Genomic DNA, 19,072 nt, shown 5'->3' with positions numbered 1-19,072 from the left:
TTTATTTTCTATTGATAATCCCACAAACATTTCAAGTAAATCCAACTATTGCAACTGTTCTCTCCCAGGTCAAAAAGTCCTTAAGTAATCCACTGGGGGGGAGGATTTCAAATACACATCCAGCCATTACTATTTTGAAACCCACTGAATTATTCAAGGACTATTATATAAAACCTTTTCGATCAATTTGCAGTCTTCTCTCTGTGCGCAAAATAACTTCATAATGCTGCATGGAACATGGGAGGAACCAAAGTAGAAAAATGGATTTAAAAAATATTGAATTAGCAAAACATCAGTGATTTAAAAAAAACAAACAAGAACAAAAGAAAACAAAACAAAACACGGTGAGTCTTAAGGTTTTGGATGTGAAGTACCTTTTTCACCTGAGATTAGATTTCTTTGTAAAAGAGCAGAAGATCAGCAAGACCAAGTGGCACTTAGAAAGGCTTAAAGCACTGAGTAATGCTGACGTAAAAGTAACACAGTGTGACTAAGAAAGACAGAGGTGCTTGTACAAACATATGAAGTAAGTGACATATGAATAGGGCTGGGTATCATTTGAATGTTTTAGATACAGGTGCCTATTCAGTGTAGTGTAGTTTAGTTATTTTTACCAAAACAGTATTTTTTTCAACACCTTACGTCGCTGAATATGCAACATCTGGCAGGGACACTGTTATATCTGTACTCAGAGTAGTATGGTTTGATTCCTATCGCAATATACAGCACGTTTTTGACCTGTCCAAAAACCACAACACAAGCTAAGGCCCTGTTCATACCTGGCATTAACACCTGCCTCAGGTGATCCCATCACAAGTTGACAGCACTCAGTACAGGTCTGAACGCACCCAAGATGCATTAAGGACACATTTGAAATCTGATCACTCAGACCACAGCCGGAGGTGGTGTGAGCCACACTCTTTTAGAAGTGTAAATGCAAATGTGTCCACACTGAAGGACGGCCTACTCAACTTACATCCTCCTCCACAGTCCAATTAGTCCTGCCACAGTTTCATAATGATCCAAAAATACAGTATATATGCACTTACATGTATACACTTCTCACAGTGTTTCCCATACATTGATTTATTTGTGGCGGCCTCCCACAATATAAACATTGACTGCCACATGTTGATTTTCTTTTTTCCTTTTACTTTTTTAAATGGTTAAAACCTAATTTCTCTCTCTCTCTCTCTCTCTCAAACATACTGATAACACACCTGTCGGTCATCTTTGGAAACAGAAATGATGTATGTGTTTATCTGCATATTAAACGGAGAAGTGACATCCAATCACAAGGGCTCACTCCTGACACATGAGGAATGAATTTAAATGCCTGACGTACTTAGAGCTGTCCACTTGTGATCAGATCACTGAAGACGCATGCGTTAACGTCAGGTCTGAACAGGGCCTAAGATTACTGTCTAAGTGTTCCAAAGCAGTCAGCCAAAATACAGTGTAAGGCAACGACTTAACAGAAAAATAGTGCTTAATTTAGTTTAAACAAATTGGCCATTTCCTCCAGTTCAGTCAAGGCTGTCAAAAAGGCAACATTGTCATCGCAAAAGAAACCTCGCACTTTTCTTCGCCTTGCAATGAAAAGAGTTACACACTGACACTGACACAGCAGCAGTACTTATCACTGTTAATGTTAAGGACAGATTGTAACACATCCATTACCACCCACTGACTCTAATTTGATGGGAAACTAAAAAGGCTGAGTTTAGGATTTTATACTTCTTGTTCTTTTCCAAGTAAAGCTTTAATATTATGGGCTATTTGCTAAGAATAGGTGCTACATGTGCTCTAAGTCAAAGGGCTATTTAAGGATTTTGTACACCTCAAACATGGTCCAATGACGACTAGTGCAGAAGGGGATGTTCTAATCTAGTATCTTGTAGCTAGTAAGGTAGCCAGATCCTACTGTACATCACAGTACGATGCCACCAACCAATGGTGTGAAATAAAAACACAAAGCTAAGACAAATTGTGGCTCTCAGGCAGTAAAGGATTCTTCACACAGACGGTATATGATATTTACCCACAGTAAAGGAGAAGAACACATCTGCTAATGCAGACACAATAGTCAATACCAAGACAATGTCACCCACTCAGCTGAATAATTTTGTTCCCACTTTCTTCTAAATTGGAAATAAAACAGAACACTGTGACATTAACACAAAACTACAATTTGTACCATTTAAAAAAAATGACTAACAGCAAAAACAATGTGCAAGTCTGCAATGGAAGCCTCCACTCGTCTCTAGAGAGGGGAGGAAAAGGCAAGTCTGTTGCATTTCCTGATAGGGCTTTTTTTTTATCTGAGTGACAGCATTTAAATTGTAAAGCAAGATCTTAGATAAACGACACAGGCATGAGCATGTAATGTAACAGTGCAAGTGTTAAATATCCAGGCATACGTCATATTGAGATCATCATTCTCTCTGGCTAATGTACAATGTGGACGTGAGAGTAATTCAGTGGTTTGTGACCTTAGACAAACCAAAATTCCGAAACTCCAATACTCCATACTGTACAGTACTGTACAATTGTTTCTAGATAACATCTTGTAACTCTTAGTAAGCCAGGAGTGACTTCTATTGTCAGACAGTTGTGTGCGTGTATGTGTGTGTGTATATGCAAGGAGTGTGAACGTTTCCACAATGCAAACAAGCAGCATCTCCCCCCTCCACATATGGCTTTCTTGATATGTATCACAAGAAGCATCCAGATTGAGAATAAATAATTGTCTCATCTCACTGTGCAGGAAAGTTACTGGTAACAGATCTCTGTCCTCCTCCTCGCTCTTAGAAGAGGAAATCCCTACTTAAGTGTTCATTTTAAGATGGATTACCCACTGAAGAAAACTGTTTGACTTTTACTTGTGGAGACAAAATTCTCAAAGTAAAAAAAGACTCAATCAGCAGGCTATATTTAAGTGCAAGATGACACAACTACTGTATGTGCGTTGTACATCCATCCATCATCATTTCCAACAGAGCTTTGTTCCATGGAGAGAGTTATATATCGTATCATGTGACATTAAACTTTTCCTGGATTCAGCATATTTTTTCTACATTGCTGCTGTGTCTGAAGAACCTCTTATCATGGAATAATGGTAATGTGTCTCAAGCATCAAATAAAACACATTACCACTCTACTGGAGGGTCATTCCTTTCATTTCAAATGAGAATGTCTCACTGCTGCATCTTTGTGATGTGATGTGCCATACCCATTGTTACTTCTGCAGGACGTTTCTCTGATAGAAACATTTCATCAGTGAATTAGAAGCCCATCACAAGCTTACACCACATCTGATTGGTTTATCTTAGTCTTTCAGCTTAGAGCTCTGAATGGTTTTCAGCAACACAGACTCCAAAACTATTTCTCACTCTCTATCCTGGAACTATATCAGACTGTCTGACGATCAGCCTGTCTCAGTGGCTACCCACAGGTCAGTGTATGTGTGCATGTGCATGTGTGTCCGTCAGCACCAGGGTTCACGCTGGGCTCTGCCTCGGGCCAGACTGTCTGCCCTCTGCCAGGCGCTCTTCATCAGGCTGAGGGCCTCACTACAACGCTTCTGCACCGACAGATCAGACACGTCTCTGTGGGGAAGGTCAACCTGTGTACAGACATACATGAGGGTTCAACCAGAGGGGCAGCCAGTGCCATCAGTATATACTGATATTCTGGGACAGTTAATATTGCAGTTATTGTAATATCACTGTATTTTCCCTTAAACGTATGATAATGGAAGTCTACAGTATCTCCCGACCTGGAAAATGGCTCTCCATGTGCTGTCTAACGCCTCCAGCAGTCGATCTCTCTCTTCACAGCCACTGAAGTACAAGACCCATGGGGGAAGGAACTGAGCCCGATCTGCTGCAAACTCCTGGTGGTGAAAACCCAGTGAAGGCTTATTTCAAGGTCTTAAGTGTAACAGGATTATGACAACACTATTTACAATATATTAGGTACATATGTCAACTGCCTTCACACATAGAATAAAATTTAATTGAACTAATGGTATTTCAATAAATTGTGCGTGTGTGTGTGTGTGTGTGTGTAACAATAACAGTTACAGTGGAATATACTGCAGGTAAGGCTTAAGATCCTACTGTCATGTTAGTTATGGATTAGGAAACCTTTTATCAGAAACTTTAGCTAAGCCAACACAGAAATGCCAAAAAGTGCAGTTCCTCAAATGGCCTCTTGAGGCTGGCTCCAAAAGCAAGTCAACCTCCATAGACTCCCATGTTAAAATGGCAAGTATGGTACAAAAAATAACTATAACTATAACTATAACTTATATTTCATCCTTCATGACAACTGTACGGGGGTGAATTTTTATATAACTCACCCATTTAAATTTTGTTAAGATCTGCATAAATGACAGTGAACCGCTTTGAGTGACAGGTGGGTGAGTGTATGCTTGCTGCAAACCGGCATGCACTGAAGTCACAGCTCCACACACACCCACCCCACCTCTTTGCACATTTTCCAATTAGCTGGGAGTTGTCACGGGCGATGTCACGGAGGCTACATCAATGTTTATTTACCATCTATGGTTCTGTTCAGTGACAACATGTTAAAAAAAAACAAAAAAACATGACAACCTGAATATAAAACATCTATCACTACTGGTTTTAATGGGGTTGGGTAATTAGAAGTGCCATATGGGTGAGCGGTATGACCGGGAGCCTCCTTGTAGCCGTCCTAGAGAGCAGAGTGAGTCTACAATGTACCATGCAGAGTTAAATATAATGTCTGTTACATATTCAAACAGAAAATATTACAGATGGTACTTTATGACAAAACTGAATTCAAACTTTATCTCATCTAAACCTTAAACCTATCAGAGACACCTGACCTGTAAAGATGAATTCCACTGATTCAAAAGTAAGTTTACAGTTGGTTTGGTATAAATCATAGTCTGATGTATATAATGTGTGTAGGTAATGGGAGCTAGGCCCCTTCTTAGATGGGAAATACTTTATTTACATAAGCTTATTGAGCTGCTGTCTCCTCTTTAGGTTTAGTTGAATATAAAACCACATATTAGACCAACACCAAGAGAAGCTAAACAAATGGCCACTCACAATGACGCAGTACTCCTTGTTGGCCTCTAGGCTGACGGTGGTGACATCAGAGATGTCAGCGCTGCCCAGCGAACGGAAGAAGCTCGTCTGACAGTCCTGATGGCAAGTTAGCAGCTTCATGTCTGTGACCACCAGGCAGCATGGGATACATGGGGTGGGGGCCACACCCTGTGGGATGACCTGGAGATAATATGGTTGTAGTTTAATTATACCTTGCTTGTATGAATGGAGCTTAAATCAATCCATATTCACAGAGTGCATAAAAGAACCTATACATAAACCTGATGCCTCCTGTGTACAATGATGATCAGCTGCTGTTGTAACAAAGTCCTAATGAGCCTGTGAATCCAGCACAGTGAAAACCCACAGGAATTATTTGTCAAGGTGACTTTATGCAGTGTTGCTTCTTGCTGAGAGTTGTGAGGAAACAGTCTAACTTTAGTTTAATGAGCTTCCCACTTGAATTAAAGATAACAGTGTGTGGGATATCACAATTAGAACTTTGTTTCAGGTAAATATGCATCATGTCCACGTTCGCCTGATTCCTAGAAAAATGGATGTAGTTCACAGACAGGCTTCCTCTGCCACAGCTGAACTGAGAGGATGGACAGTTCATGTGACTGACTGTATTTAGTCTTTACCGTTTACATACAGAACAAGGTTGAACAGTTTCAGCTTCAAGGCTTTTTATGGAGTGTGTAAACTCTGTGTGCACCACTGAACATACAGACTGCGTGTCTCTAAAAACACTAGCTGTGTTTCAATAAATTTTTATGAGCATTATGAAGTATCGCATTAGAAAAGAGTGATGAACACTGCAAAATGTCAGAAACAAAAAAAAAACTTCCTGAAGTTTCAAAAAAGTTTTGGGGTTTTTGTCTGTTTCAAAAGGGGAGATGGAAACACCTGAATGAGTTCAGACATAAGAAACATTTAACTAATCTTAACTGATCAGCTGCTTCCGGTTCTAGAGAGGAAGACGATAATGATAAAGAAAAAATGAAAAAAAAAAAAAGCCTGAAGACCTCGCTTCATTTTTCTCTCATAAAGAGCCAAGGTGACTGATTTTGTTTCTTCCTCTTCGAGGCTGTTTGGTGGTTTGGTTTTGTTTCCAGTTCAAAACCTCTACTTCCTCTGCTCAGTTTATTACAGCCATGGCTCTACAGCCACTTTTTGACAACACTATTCAAATGAGTTTAAGTATGAAGATGCACCTAGTACACATTTTTTTCCCACTTATATGACATTTTTAAAGTCTACTTTAAATCTGCTTGACAACTATATGGAAACACAAATGACATAATGCAGTGTTAGCAATATCAAAACACATGGTGTGTGCAGTGTGCAAGCCTCCCTCCTTACCCCTTTGGAGACAGACTGGCAGAGCAGCTGCATCCAGTCGGCCATTTCCTGCTCATTGTTGGCGCTGAGCTCCAGTGGGGGGCGCTCTGTGAGGATGACTTGGAAGGCATGGGGACGCTCTGTGCTGTTTGACCGACGGCAGCCTCCACAGTGCTCTCCCCTGCATATGGCACATTGAGCACAGTGTTGTTTACTGGTTTTTTGAACAGTAAAAGCTTCAACAGGTTAATCATCTCCACGATCATCTTTCAGACAGTTGAAGCTTACCCCATAGTGACTGACAGCAGTGGCATCGCATCAGTTCTCTCTGCATACAGGTAAAGAATTCCATTGCTGCGAGAAAAGAGGACAACTGTTAATTGTCCTATACCCTGGGAACAAGTCTTCAAGTTAATGTATAAAACAACAGTAGACACAGTTATAAGATCCTTTCAGTTAAAAATACTTTACAATTTTTCACATGCAAGGAAAATGTTAAAGATTTGGTTTACTGTTGAGTTAGATGAGTGTTGTTTTAGTTTCACAGAATCTGAGTCAGCAGAACATCTTTTCTCTAATTGTCATGTTGTGTCAGACTTTTAGAGGGAAGTTCAAAAGATGTGCAATGTAATGAACCTGTGCTTTCAATTGGATTTTTTCTCAGTGATATTAGGTGATGTTACGGAAAAAAAAGTTATATTGTTTTGATTATTTTGTAGGGAGGAGATTTATTGTCAAAGCTACTGATGTGAATTCTTTGAAAATCAATCAATTTAATGTGTCTATTAAACGTCAATTTATTTTGGAAGGATAGATTGTAAAATAAATCATGATTTCAAAAAACATTTAGAAATATGGGAAAGGTTTATTGAAGTAGAAGGCTGGTAAATGTATTGTGCTGATATGTGCTAATATTTATTGCAGAATCTGAATTAATTTAGCCTTTATTTCAGTTCCTTATTTACTTTACCCGTTAATACTTGTGGTAGGTTAGAAAGCCTGATTGATATTGTAATGTTAGGTCTTAGTGTTTATTATTTGGTTTGTTTAGTGTGACCTTGTGTTATAAGTATGATCTGTTTATCCCTGTATGTGTTTTTGTCTTCTGGAACTGTTTATAATCATCTAATCAGGAGCTCATTAAATTACATAAATATACAGCATTTTTATATTATAATTATAATGCATTATAAGCTTGAAAGAATACATTGATATCTAATGATGACAATGTCAGCCACAGCCAACTGGTGGCTCTACAGGGTCCACCAGTGGGACTTCTTGGTTTCTTAAAAAAGGTACTATGTAATTACATGATAGCCACATTAATTTTAAGATATTATTATGGTTACTGTAACAGACAAGGCCACAGCCTCTACCCTGCCTTTTATATGATACGTTGTATACCTCTGGCAGGAAAACTGCTGAACTGCTTTTCTCTACTTACAAAATTGGGTTCAAGCGTTCAGTGTCTCTGACAGTGGCAGATGCTGAAAAGCCAAAGAAAATATCACCTCCAATATGTTTGGCATCTTTCAGTGTGAAGCAGGGATGTAAAAACTGGGGAATATGGTAAATGTGTTCTACACTTTCTGCCTAACATTTCTAACTCTAGTACTAGTTTTTCAGGATACAGTATGTGATGTGTGAGTCTGAAATGCCATAATATTACAATGAGAGGTGACATGAAGCCTTATGTTTTTGGAAACGCATTATAATATCACAAGTACAGAATGTAGTATGGAATCCAAACAATATGTATTTAAAAGAACATCAATACTAGTAGAAAAGGGGATTGACAGGTTTGACCTGTCCATACCTGAGGACAAGGTAGCAGCTTTTCCACAGCTCTTTGCCCAGGTAGGTGGTTCCAGACCGGTACTGTAGAGTCCCTTCCTTAGTGCTGGAAGGTATTCCAGAACTTGGTGGGCCACCTTGGGGAGACAAAGTCATGTCCATAGGATCCTCCCAATGGACTAGTGAATAGAGTTGGATGGACACTTCTGATACCTGGAAAAACAGAAAGGCATTACGTTATCAGTGCTTTGAAAGTCAGCCTAAGAATATAAAAGTGGTAAAGCAGGGACTACCAAACATTTCTAAAATGATAGAGACATGCTATCCGCTTTAGTAACAGTAAATGCAGAGCTTACACAATGTCATTATCCTTGCACATTCTTGGTAGATGAGAATTTTGAGAGTTTCAGATGACTTAATTGTGTTCTTTTCTGCTTTCCAGACAGTTTTAAAATTAATTCATGCTATGAAAACTGAATAATAAAAATAATAATAATAATAAGTGTGATGGAGAGCTACTATATGTGTATAGGTTCAAGATTTCTTTACCTCGCAGTGAGACTCCTGGGAGACAAACTTAGTGAGAGCCAGTTTTTCCATGGTAGCATCAGTCAGAACAGAGGGATAAGGAGGCTCACGACAACCTTTCACCATGGCAGACTTGAGAACAGATAGGAACCAGCTGTATTTAAGAAGGAGGGTGAACTAGATTAGGTCAGAGGATGCAACACAGATGCCATTTGTGATGTGTCCTGCATTGCTTTGTAAAGTCAACAGTCTCATTTTAAGAATGTACAGAAATACCATTTTAACAACCTATTATGATTGTAATAAACTAGATTCATGGTTGAATCTATAAGGTCACTGGATTCTTGACACAGAAGACCACAGATGCACATGAGTAGTTGCAATTTTGTGTGCATGCTGCCTCTTTACACAAGGACTCGAGAACTACGCATATGACAGAGGGAAATTAATGTTGAATGCTTTGAATAGCAGAGTAATCTCTACGTGTCAGATACAGCATGGAGTCAAAGAATTCAGAAACATGAGACACAGATATAAGGGTACACTCACAAAGTCAGTGAGGCATCAGCTGTGTCCAGCAGGAACTTTCTTCGTCTGTTGGTGCAAACCACTGTCACTGTCTGCTGGTCAAGGCCCACCTAAAGAAAGACACAACATTACAACTACTTTATCAGACTCATAACTAACTCCATCGCTGCACCATCACCCCTGCTGTCACATCACGCTTGAGTCTACATGGTTCATGTATGTCATGTGATTAACTCTACACAGATCAGGACCATGTTGAAGCACTGCACAACTGAAAGATACAACCCTTCACTAACTCATGCATGTTTTGTAACATCAAGGAACTTTGAAATAACACCAAGGCATTGGAGAATGACAGAAAGTGGCAAACTCTTGTGCAGGACACTTACTGAAAGATAGTCCAGCTCATTATAAGAAACAGCTTCTTCTACTGTGTAGGGCTTCTCTGCTGCACCTGTGAAGAATATCAACATCTGTCAATTTAATTTATTTTTTACCTTCAGAATAATCTTACCTAGATTTGCTAGAAAAAGAAACACTCTGGATTGCTAGTACAGGTGGACGTTGTGTGTAAAAATAAAAACCAGCTGCAATTTTATTCCTAAATATCCATGTCCTCACTTGTGATTTGAACTGTTCCACCCCATCTTATAAAACTATGCAGATACATGCTGGGTCTTTAGCTTCTTACCCTTCCTTAACAGGTAAATGTAACAGTCAGTTAGGAGCAGGTAAAGGGGCTGCAGGTCCCCCTCCATGTGGCCTGTACTCATCCTCACCATCTGAAAACACAAATATAAACTGGTTGTCCACAGTGTTGAAAGTGTCGGGAACCTCCATATTCATCTGTCTCTAACTGCTCTGTTCACCTGTGATGGGGCAACTGTATACTAGATTGTTGCATGTTGCTGCAAATACAGCAGGTAGTTTACATAGACTGTTATTTTATAGATGTATAGTTAATCAGCAGATGTTGTTTTTTAACATTTCTGACAAATCACAGCCATTTTTATTACAATACTTTTTTTAACTAATACCAGACAGATAAATTACTACAGCCTGAGTTAAAGCAGTGAGAAATCAACTGGCTTGCAACACTTCCACTGAGCAACAAACCACTTCATCGTTTTCAAAACCAGTAGGACTGAAACAACACCAAAACTGGTTTAAAGATGTGAGAAAGAGGACTATAAAGTCAATTTTTTTTCTCAAAACAGACACCACCATACTGCTGTAATAAAATCTGACATTGAACTCTCAATGTTACAGTTGTGCCATTTAAAGAAATGCTACATAACTATTTTCAAAATGATTTAAATAATAAAAACTCTCTCCGTCTTCACCTTGAAGAGCTGCTCCTCATTCTCTCTGAATACGTGGATCATGAGAAGCAGCAAGTGATTATTATCCACCCTGGAATATCACAAGTGAAAAACATTAGACACACATTTGATAACATTACAACAGCAAACAGCTCATTGAGGAGAGACTTCATACTTAAACTCTGCAGGGTGAGAACTTTCTGAGGGACTAAGCTTCTCCTCTTGTGGATCCTCAGTTAATGTGTTCTGGTCTACATCTCCCTCCTCCTGCTTCATGTCGGGCTCCTGTCCTGCTTGCTTTTTTGCCTCTCCTTCATCTTCAAGGCCACCTGAAAGAGTCTGCGGCTGGCTATGCTCTGTAGAGTCATAGTGGCCACCACCTGTGGGAGCAGAGTCTGGACTGTTGGGGGTAAAGCAGCATAATTCTTCAGGCGCAGGAGAGGCCTGCAGGAACTTGGGGCTTCTGGCCATAAGGGAGTGAGACGTCCCTCCTGGGGCTGGGTCAGGTGGCTCGCCCCCTGAATCCTCTCGAAAGGGCTGCTGAGTAGGGGGCTCGGGGCCCTGGTCACAGCCTTCACTTGTTTTCTCCTCCTCTAGGTGCTCCCACGCCTCCTCCCTGTCCAGAGCCCCGTTGAGTCGGTCCATGACATCGCGGAGGGGTTGGCCTACACTGTCCATGGAGGTGTCCGTCATCTGTGGGAGGCGCAGGAGGCCTACTACCTCATCCTCATCTCCTTCCTCCACAGCTTCTGATCCCACCCTGCTTCTCCTCAACTCTCCTTCACCATCCAGCTGAATTACAGTGCCGTTTAATGAATCCACATCCTCCGAGGCCAAGAGGTTGCCGTCCATTTCCATGTGATCAGAGGAAACAGAGTTATGGATGCTGCTGCTGGAATCCGTGGAGCCCTTCCCTCGTCGCTTCTTGGCTGGTTTCCTTCTTCTGGCCATCCTGGAAGGACACAGTGGTTAGCTGTGTTTCTTCACTTCTAAATAAAAATTGGATTAACCCTGCAGATACATTGTGACCCTACAACTGAAGCTGCAGCTACTCTACCTGATGACCTCCAGCTCATTGCTGGTGCTCTCCGTGTCATCTCCAGCGGCGGTGGTGCTGTGGCGGCTGGCCACGTGAACTGGCGTGACTTCGGCTGAGGTGTTGGTGGTGTTAGTGTCTGAATCCTCGTTGAAGGGGTTGTGTCTGGATGTGGGGCTGTGTGGGGAAGGATGAGATGCTACCTTCGCCTTGACAGTGCCAGAAGAAAGGACCACTGTGTCACTAATGACTGTTTGGGGATCAGAGCCACTGGATCGTGGGCAGCTGGCCTGGTCGGTCAGGTCACCCTCTATCACGGAAAGCCACAAGAAAACAGTGACTTAATGCAAAAGCAAGTTACTCACGTTTACTTCAATATATTCAAACAAATGCACAAAAGTTTTGGCACTGTCTCGCTGGTAGGTTGAGTGACAGATACAGACGTCACAAAGTTTTGTTTGGAAAAAATAATTCAGGGGAGACTTGTTTCCATTCATACATTAACATTTACGTACGTACGTCTATTTCCATCAGTATTAGAATTGACCAGCAAGACAATTTCACCAAAATTTTGTGTATTCCTTTATCAGCATCACACGCAAATAAATGTTAGAGGCTGCAGTGTTCGCTGTAGTTCTTTGGCAGGGTCAGAGAGGCACAAAATGCAATGCGTATGACATCAAGTAGGTACACAGGCAGCAGCTTTCGTTGCAGTGGCACAGGCCTAGGTCAAACATTACTAATGTAGCCTCTACAGATGGGTCCTGCACAACAAATATGTGACAAATAACAATGAATCTGTATTTTTTTTTTCATGAATCATGATTGGACTGACTAAGGTAAGGCATAGACAAAGTCACCAGAGACCTTCTGATATAATTTAAAAAGATCCCCCAATTTCTTGCATGGTGTTTCTACTAACTTATTAACACTTGTCTTCATCAGAACTATAAAACATGGACAAACTTCAACCTAGTTAAGGACAAACTGGTCCAGTAGAAGGTAGGATGTAGTGTTAATCTAAAATCGTCCAGTTATTACGTTATTGTCTCAGTCCCGATTCAAGAAAAGAATACTATAAATAATAACAATAATTCAAAGTCATCTAGGCGATAACAGACTGCAAACTGTAAACTGCTGCAAACTGTTGCTGTAGTAATGCACAGCAATTAATCATTGCAACCTTCAATAACTGTTTTTTACCTCACACTCCAGTTGAGCTGAACCTAGGCCAGTGCCACATATCACACAGGAAGAGAAGACATTACAAAAACAGCTACACCAGACAAACAGATAGAGTGCACTGAGACAGACTGGACGAGGTGAGTACCAGTTACATCAGACATTTATCTTACTGTGGTAAAAAACAAGGCCAAGTGAGCGTCGGGATCATTCCCCAGATGAGTAACACATGCAGAACATGACAGAGAAGAGTTCCATGTGCCCACCCGACACTTCCCAGATAACCAAAAACTTACCAGTCAACTGAATGTGAAAGCATATTTTTAATAATAATAATAATAACAATTTTTAATTTAACTCTTCAAAATTATCATGAATAAATCTTTACTAAAAATGTATGTGCACTATCACATTTTACTGCAGCTACTACTGTGTGGAAGAGGAAGCCTTTCAGTTACATCAACATTCATGTTTCATGTTTCCTATAATGGTCGTATAGGTTTGTTTGTACAATAATAAATTACGCTATAGGTTTCCTATTCAATCATCAAATCCAGTTATGCAGTAATCATAGTCATTGCCAACTTTGGATTCAAACGCACATGCCTTCCAATTGAAACCATTCCCAAAAATCAAGGCAGGTCGAACAATGTCCCTTCGGTCATGCTAGTTTTAATATCCTCAGATCAGCTGTATTTTTTTTACCAGTTAGCTGAATTTTGCAATTAACATGCCTAATTACAGCTTAGAGTTCCCAGCATGAATTTGTAAGCATAAGCTGTGGGATGGCCATGCCAGATACGAGGGAGGGAAGGAAGGAGGGAGGGATGAAAGGGCATGAGGGGGAGGGGTTGACCAATGTCCCACCTTCCCAGTCTGCACTTGGCAATGACTGCAACACGGGGAAGATGTCACCGAAATCATAATCTAAAAAAAGGAGGGATAACATTCAACATTAGAGAGATGGAGTGGAGAGAGGAGAGAGGAGACTGATACAATGGCACAGAAACAGAAAAAAATAACATGACATATGGTTTTCGAAATAACTGAATTGATGGAGAAAAAAAGACAAGTGGGAACTAAAACAAGGGAACTGACTATGGGGAAAGCATTCACTGGGTGCTGCAATCACCCCAGTGAGGACATTCTGTAACCGCTGGCCTCTGCACACCATGTGATCCCTTTGATAAAATGCACTTCGGTGTTTGTGAGTCACTAGAGTCTGTAAGGATCAATCCAACTTCTGCTTCCACATGCCATTAGCTTGACATCACTGTATGACTTTGTGCCAAAGCATATGAGTATTCTTGCACTCAAACAGGGTCAGACTGAATCCCAAAATAAAGGCTGCCATTCCTTGTGTAGCCATTCAGCAGCAATGTAATATTAATATAATAATAAGTGTCCAGATTAGAGCCATTTTACATGGTAACAGCACATAGAACTGAAATTAGATATTTAATCTGAGTAATTTAAAGACGAGGAATGCTGACTGGCCAGTCAGGGCCAAAATGATTGTCAAACCAGTTAGTATGTGTGTCCGTCTTCTAAAATCAGACAATAACTGCTGATTAAGTGAAGTAGGGGAGCAAATAGGGAGGGAGTTATGAATAGGGAGCAAACAGTAACTATAGCGATGAAAGAACAACAGAGCACCTACCTTCACTGGAAGGAGCTATGGCACTGTCATCCCACTCCAGGTTGGTGGAGGTGAGGGAGGTAAAGGAGTGCAGGGACAAGCTGTCTGAACTGGGCAGCCTTTCCTCAAAGTCCAGCAGGTTGTGGGGTTTGTAGTATTCCGGCATGTAGGGGGCCACATCCAGATAGGGCACATCCTGACCCAGCAGGACCCAACAAGAATGTTACTGACATGCTGCTTGCTTTACTTTTGTATTCATATTGTAATGAAATGAATGCTAACCAGCTCCAGATCAAAGCGAATGAACTCCAGGCCAGACACCAGCGTGAGGAAGAGTGTGAGGTGATCATGGCTGCAGACCAGCGCGTTCCTAGCAGAGAAGGAAATCTTCATGTGGGTGACATTTACTAACCACAAAAACATGTGAGCAGAGTTTAAAAAATGCTGATGGCAAATGTGACACAACATAAATTTGTTCCTCGGCATAAAAACTAAAGGAAGCAATTCCTGTAATGCAACTTCCAGTTGTTACAGCATCCTTAAGTATGAACTTTCCTTTCCATCAGAGCAATCCAGATCAGGATAACCAGATGACTTACTTGAAATAATATTTCTGCAGTAATCCTTGGTTCTCCTGGAAGAGGCGCAGGTAGCTCTCTAAAGAGCTCTCACTCAGTGCCAGGTACAACCATGCACGACCTGCACAGAACAGAGAAGAGTCCTTTTCTGTACATACAAGCCACTAAATGACGGCTGAGACTTTACTCTTCATGTACTGTATGTGTGAGCGTGTTTGACTGCGTGAGAGAGATGTCTCACTTCGACCAAGGTTGGTTGCTATGTGCTGAAGCTCATCTATCTGGCGTACAGCTTCTCTCCTGGTGAAGTGAAGGACAAGGACCCAGTAGCCTGAGGAGATGTCCTGGAGCCTGCAATGTTGAAATCAGTAATATCACATACATGAGGCCTGAGAGAGCAAGGGGAGTGGAGTGATGGCACTCAAACTAAATTTATCCACAGCTTGATCAACTATTTGTAGTTTAAGCCTAAACACTGTCAAAATTGCCCCAAAAGCATGTGTTGTGACAGTTAATGAAGGATGGAATGGAAGAATGAACATCTTTATTAGGAGTTTTTGCATGACAAAAAAACAAAGAAAGAAAGGAAAAAAAAAAACAGATATTATTTTCCTCTCCAGTGTTTAGTTTCAGTAAGTCTCTTACCCATACAGTAGAGCATGGTCAAGGTGTTCACAGAGGCGCTGCAGGACACGGTCGTGATTCCGGATTGCTGGAGTCTCATCTTCGCAGGCCGCAAAGTAACTCTGCAACTGTAGAAAGACATGATTTCCCTTCTGCTTGTTTTACTAGGGAGAAGGAAAGTTTTACTCCAATCATAGTTACAAAGTTGCTACAACTTCTCTTTTATCTTTTGTCTCTGAAAAAATATACCCCGAAAGATACACTTTTAAAATTATACTCATTAAAGGATCTATTTTCTAGACAGTGAGGTTGGACTCATCATGACTGGCTTCAAAGTAATGTATTCATTGTATTTATTATTATTATTATTATTATTATTATTATTATTATTATTATTATTATTATTGTATACAGTATACAGTATATACCTGAAAGCAGCTGCATTATAAAATTTAGGTTGCAATTTACTGTTTGTGCATTGCACACCATGCAGTGTGCACGGATATCTCTATTATGCTTCTATACACAGATGTTCATCCAATTTGGCACGTTGAGTGGCTCTCAGAGGATGTTGGTGAAAGAGCTTTTAAAAGCATGCTTATTTGGATATTGTGAAATCACTTTAATGCAATCCACCCAGTGATTGGAGTTCTTTATTACCCGTAATGAATTTTTAACTAAATGATAAAGTCATATCATTGCTTTGGCTGTGTACTATAGCACACTGGTTATAAGACAGAACAACAACTATACATAATAAGTACACAGTGCACAGTGCAGCAGCACAATGATCCTACAGTAAAACGTAAAGTCAAAGTTACCAAGGAATTTAGGGCCAAGCAGTGGAATGTTCCTGACCTAATCCAAATGGGTACATGTTTGACTGCTTGTGATTGCAGTGTTTGTACTCCTTGTTTTTCAGTTTCACTGTTGAGCTGCTGCAGGTCTGAGAGAGCATCACCAGAGAAGATACAAAGTGCCTGCTGATGTCTGTGGGTTGGAGACTTAAATCCACGATTTTTTAAAAGATTTTTGGTCCCCTCAAAGTGTAGGATTATGTATAAAAGGGGCTATAATTTCTGTGTTTTTGATCTGATATGGATGTAGTTAATGATCAAAAGTGCAACCTTTATCCTTTTATAATCATTGTTTCATTTCAAACGCAATGTGCCGCCATACAGAGCAAAAACAACAAAAAACTGCAGCCTTAATGTTGTCCTTTCTGAATGCACTACACTTTTTACTGGATTGGAAGAATTCACTAAAGTTTATACCGACACAAACACACACAGTGTTATCAGCAAGCAACTCTACTGAAAAGCTATAATTTGTTGATGCAGATGAAGCTAAATGTGTGTCATTGTATTCCACTGTCCTTCAGCGACCTGCACAGCTTTCCTCAACTTAAACCTAATTTAGAGTATTGAAGCCCTGAAGCATGAGCAGCTGTACCAGGTCAGAGCAGCTTTGAAACCCAAAAGGAAGCAATTTGTATCCTGTGACCATCTCCACATGACTAAGCAATGTTTGTCTGAGGTAAACACTGTACATTTTCTTGGAAGCTTGAGGCATACCACATCATAAAGACTTTCACAGTCTTTATGCTTTCATTACAATGAAAGAGATAAACAGGTTAACTGACCCAAAAACATGTTAGATAAAACTTGTGGATTAAGGAGGTAAGACACAGTGCTGGGTTCACTGTATTAAACACACTAACATGGGATTTTCTGATGCAATCAGATGATTATGGAACAGGTGGACTTGTCATGGGAAATAACAGAATTTTTTTATAAGAAAGGCCATGCAAAATAAAAACTAAAATACACATGGTTTTAGAAAGTGACTGGCATGCAGGTAGAGGAGGAAGAAGATGCAATGCTGTCTGTCAGCTTATGAGAACGATAGCATCACAACGCCATGCATAAAAAACTAAAATATTTCATAGCTTGGATGAAAATTTGAAGCAAGGATCTACTGGATAACCCTTATATTGTAAATATGTATCCGTTCTATGGTTGTAGGTGTGTTTACAACACATGCCGCAGTGAGCAAACACAAGGGCTTGTTCACCATGATCAAAAACATAAACTAGAACATGACAACCGAAATCTGGAGCTGTAAAACATAAAGGTGAATGGAGACACTGTAGGGAATAAGCTATACTTTGTTTGACTATATCAGTAAGGACAAGGCCCTTCTTTGTCAGGGAGCTGGTAATGTCCCCCCGACTTGAAAGTTGCCCTCTTTGGGAGACAAAAGATGACCTAACGTTAGCTACAGTAATTCAAGCAGATGAAAATGGTTAAATTCAGTGACAGTATTTAAGTGTGCTGACCATTGTGGCAGCGCTTACCTTCTTGACAGACAGGGAGATGTTTTCCAATATGCGATCCTTCACTTTCAGTTGATCCATCACTGGTCTGTTGGCAGCTCACAGCAGGTTGTCAGCTGACTCCCAAAGCAGAGCTCTTGTTTTGCTAAAGCTAACACCGCCCGCCTTAGCTAGCTATCATGATCTTGTCCTCCAATGCAGCTGGCTGACAAACTAAACACAGAGCCGTAGCTGTCAGTTGAACACACCGAATATTTTGACAGCGCTTTTAGTTCACAACTGCCATGTTAACATCCAGCAAGCAGCGTCATATGTCGACCTCTGTCAACGGACCCGGTTAGCCGAGGAATGTTTGCCTAGCCCCGCGTTAGCTGTAGCCACTTGACTTTTTCTTTAACGACACTCAAGCCCGGGGTGGCTAGCAAGTTTTAGAATCCAACCGTGGGCAAATTTTAGCAGCAATTTTATATATAATACTCTCCGTTTCGGTACCCTGGTTTGCTATCGTGTATTACTTAAAGTTACCTTTTCGCGAATTTGCTTATTTAGCTCATCAAACTTTTTGTGCTACTAACCTAAATGCTCTGAACTGAACTCCCTCAGTCAATGGGTTACGTCACTACCAGCCGTTATAGGCTTCGTTAACGTGTGGGATTGTAGGAACTGAATCGTGTTCAAAAATTTGACAATTATAGGGTTTTTTGCACAGCTCAATCCAAAAACACAAGACACGGTAAGATAGGACTCAGTTTTGAATTATCGGAGGTCATTTCTGAATTCGGCGCGTTTCCAAGACTGTTTTAACTTAAATTACTCATAATCAAATCTATTTTAATTAGTTCAAGCTGTCCTTTCATACAGATGGACTACACTAGACTGTAATAGAAAAAAAGGACACAGCAATGTGGACACATCTATGGCCAGACTGACGCTACACTTGTTTCGTTCTTTGCATAGTTTCCATGACAGTCACAACCCACAGTATTAATATTTTAGGTCCAGGGGACAGCTTTAAATGCATTGTGAAAATAACACAATTATATCATGTAAAAAAATGACATGG

General features: G+C 40.4%; 1 protein-coding gene across 2 annotated transcripts; it reads right to left on the bottom strand.

The window, feature by feature from the left end:
- Positions 1 to 1,589: 1,589 nt before the first annotated feature.
- plekhm2 (pleckstrin homology domain containing, family M (with RUN domain) member 2) lies at positions 1,590 to 18,614 on the bottom strand. 2 transcript variants are annotated; one of them, XM_071475342.1, is made up of 20 exons: positions 18,031 to 18,614; positions 15,696 to 15,802; positions 15,292 to 15,401; positions 15,072 to 15,171; positions 14,755 to 14,842; positions 14,494 to 14,668; positions 13,701 to 13,760; positions 11,673 to 11,961; positions 10,791 to 11,567; positions 10,637 to 10,706; positions 9,985 to 10,075; positions 9,683 to 9,747; positions 9,315 to 9,403; positions 8,787 to 8,919; positions 8,260 to 8,450; positions 6,732 to 6,797; positions 6,465 to 6,624; positions 5,103 to 5,282; positions 3,779 to 3,895; positions 1,590 to 3,625 (listed from the first exon to the last, which is right to left on the bottom strand). In XM_071475342.1, exons 1-20 carry the CDS (start codon positions 18,088 to 18,090, stop codon positions 3,488 to 3,490), a joined length of 3,066 nt encoding a protein of 1,021 aa, XP_071331443.1. In that variant the 5' UTR covers positions 18,091 to 18,614; the 3' UTR covers positions 1,590 to 3,487. The 2 variants fall into 2 exon arrangements, with proteins under 2 accessions (XP_071331443.1, XP_071331444.1); XM_071475343.1 differs by lacking the exon at positions 13,701 to 13,760 and having other exon boundaries at positions 18,031 to 18,241.
- Between the last annotated feature and the right edge of the window lie 458 nt (positions 18,615 to 19,072).

Source organism: Trachinotus anak, unplaced genomic scaffold, assembly GCF_046630095.1.
Source record: "Trachinotus anak isolate AG129_WGS33_773 ecotype Australia unplaced genomic scaffold, CSIRO_AGI_Tana_v1 ptg000004l, whole genome shotgun sequence".
NCBI classification, from domain to species: domain Eukaryota; kingdom Metazoa; phylum Chordata; class Actinopteri; order Carangiformes; family Carangidae; genus Trachinotus; species Trachinotus anak.
The sequence above is the reverse complement of the archived record's forward strand: the minus strand, read 5'-3'. Positions and strand labels throughout refer to the sequence as shown.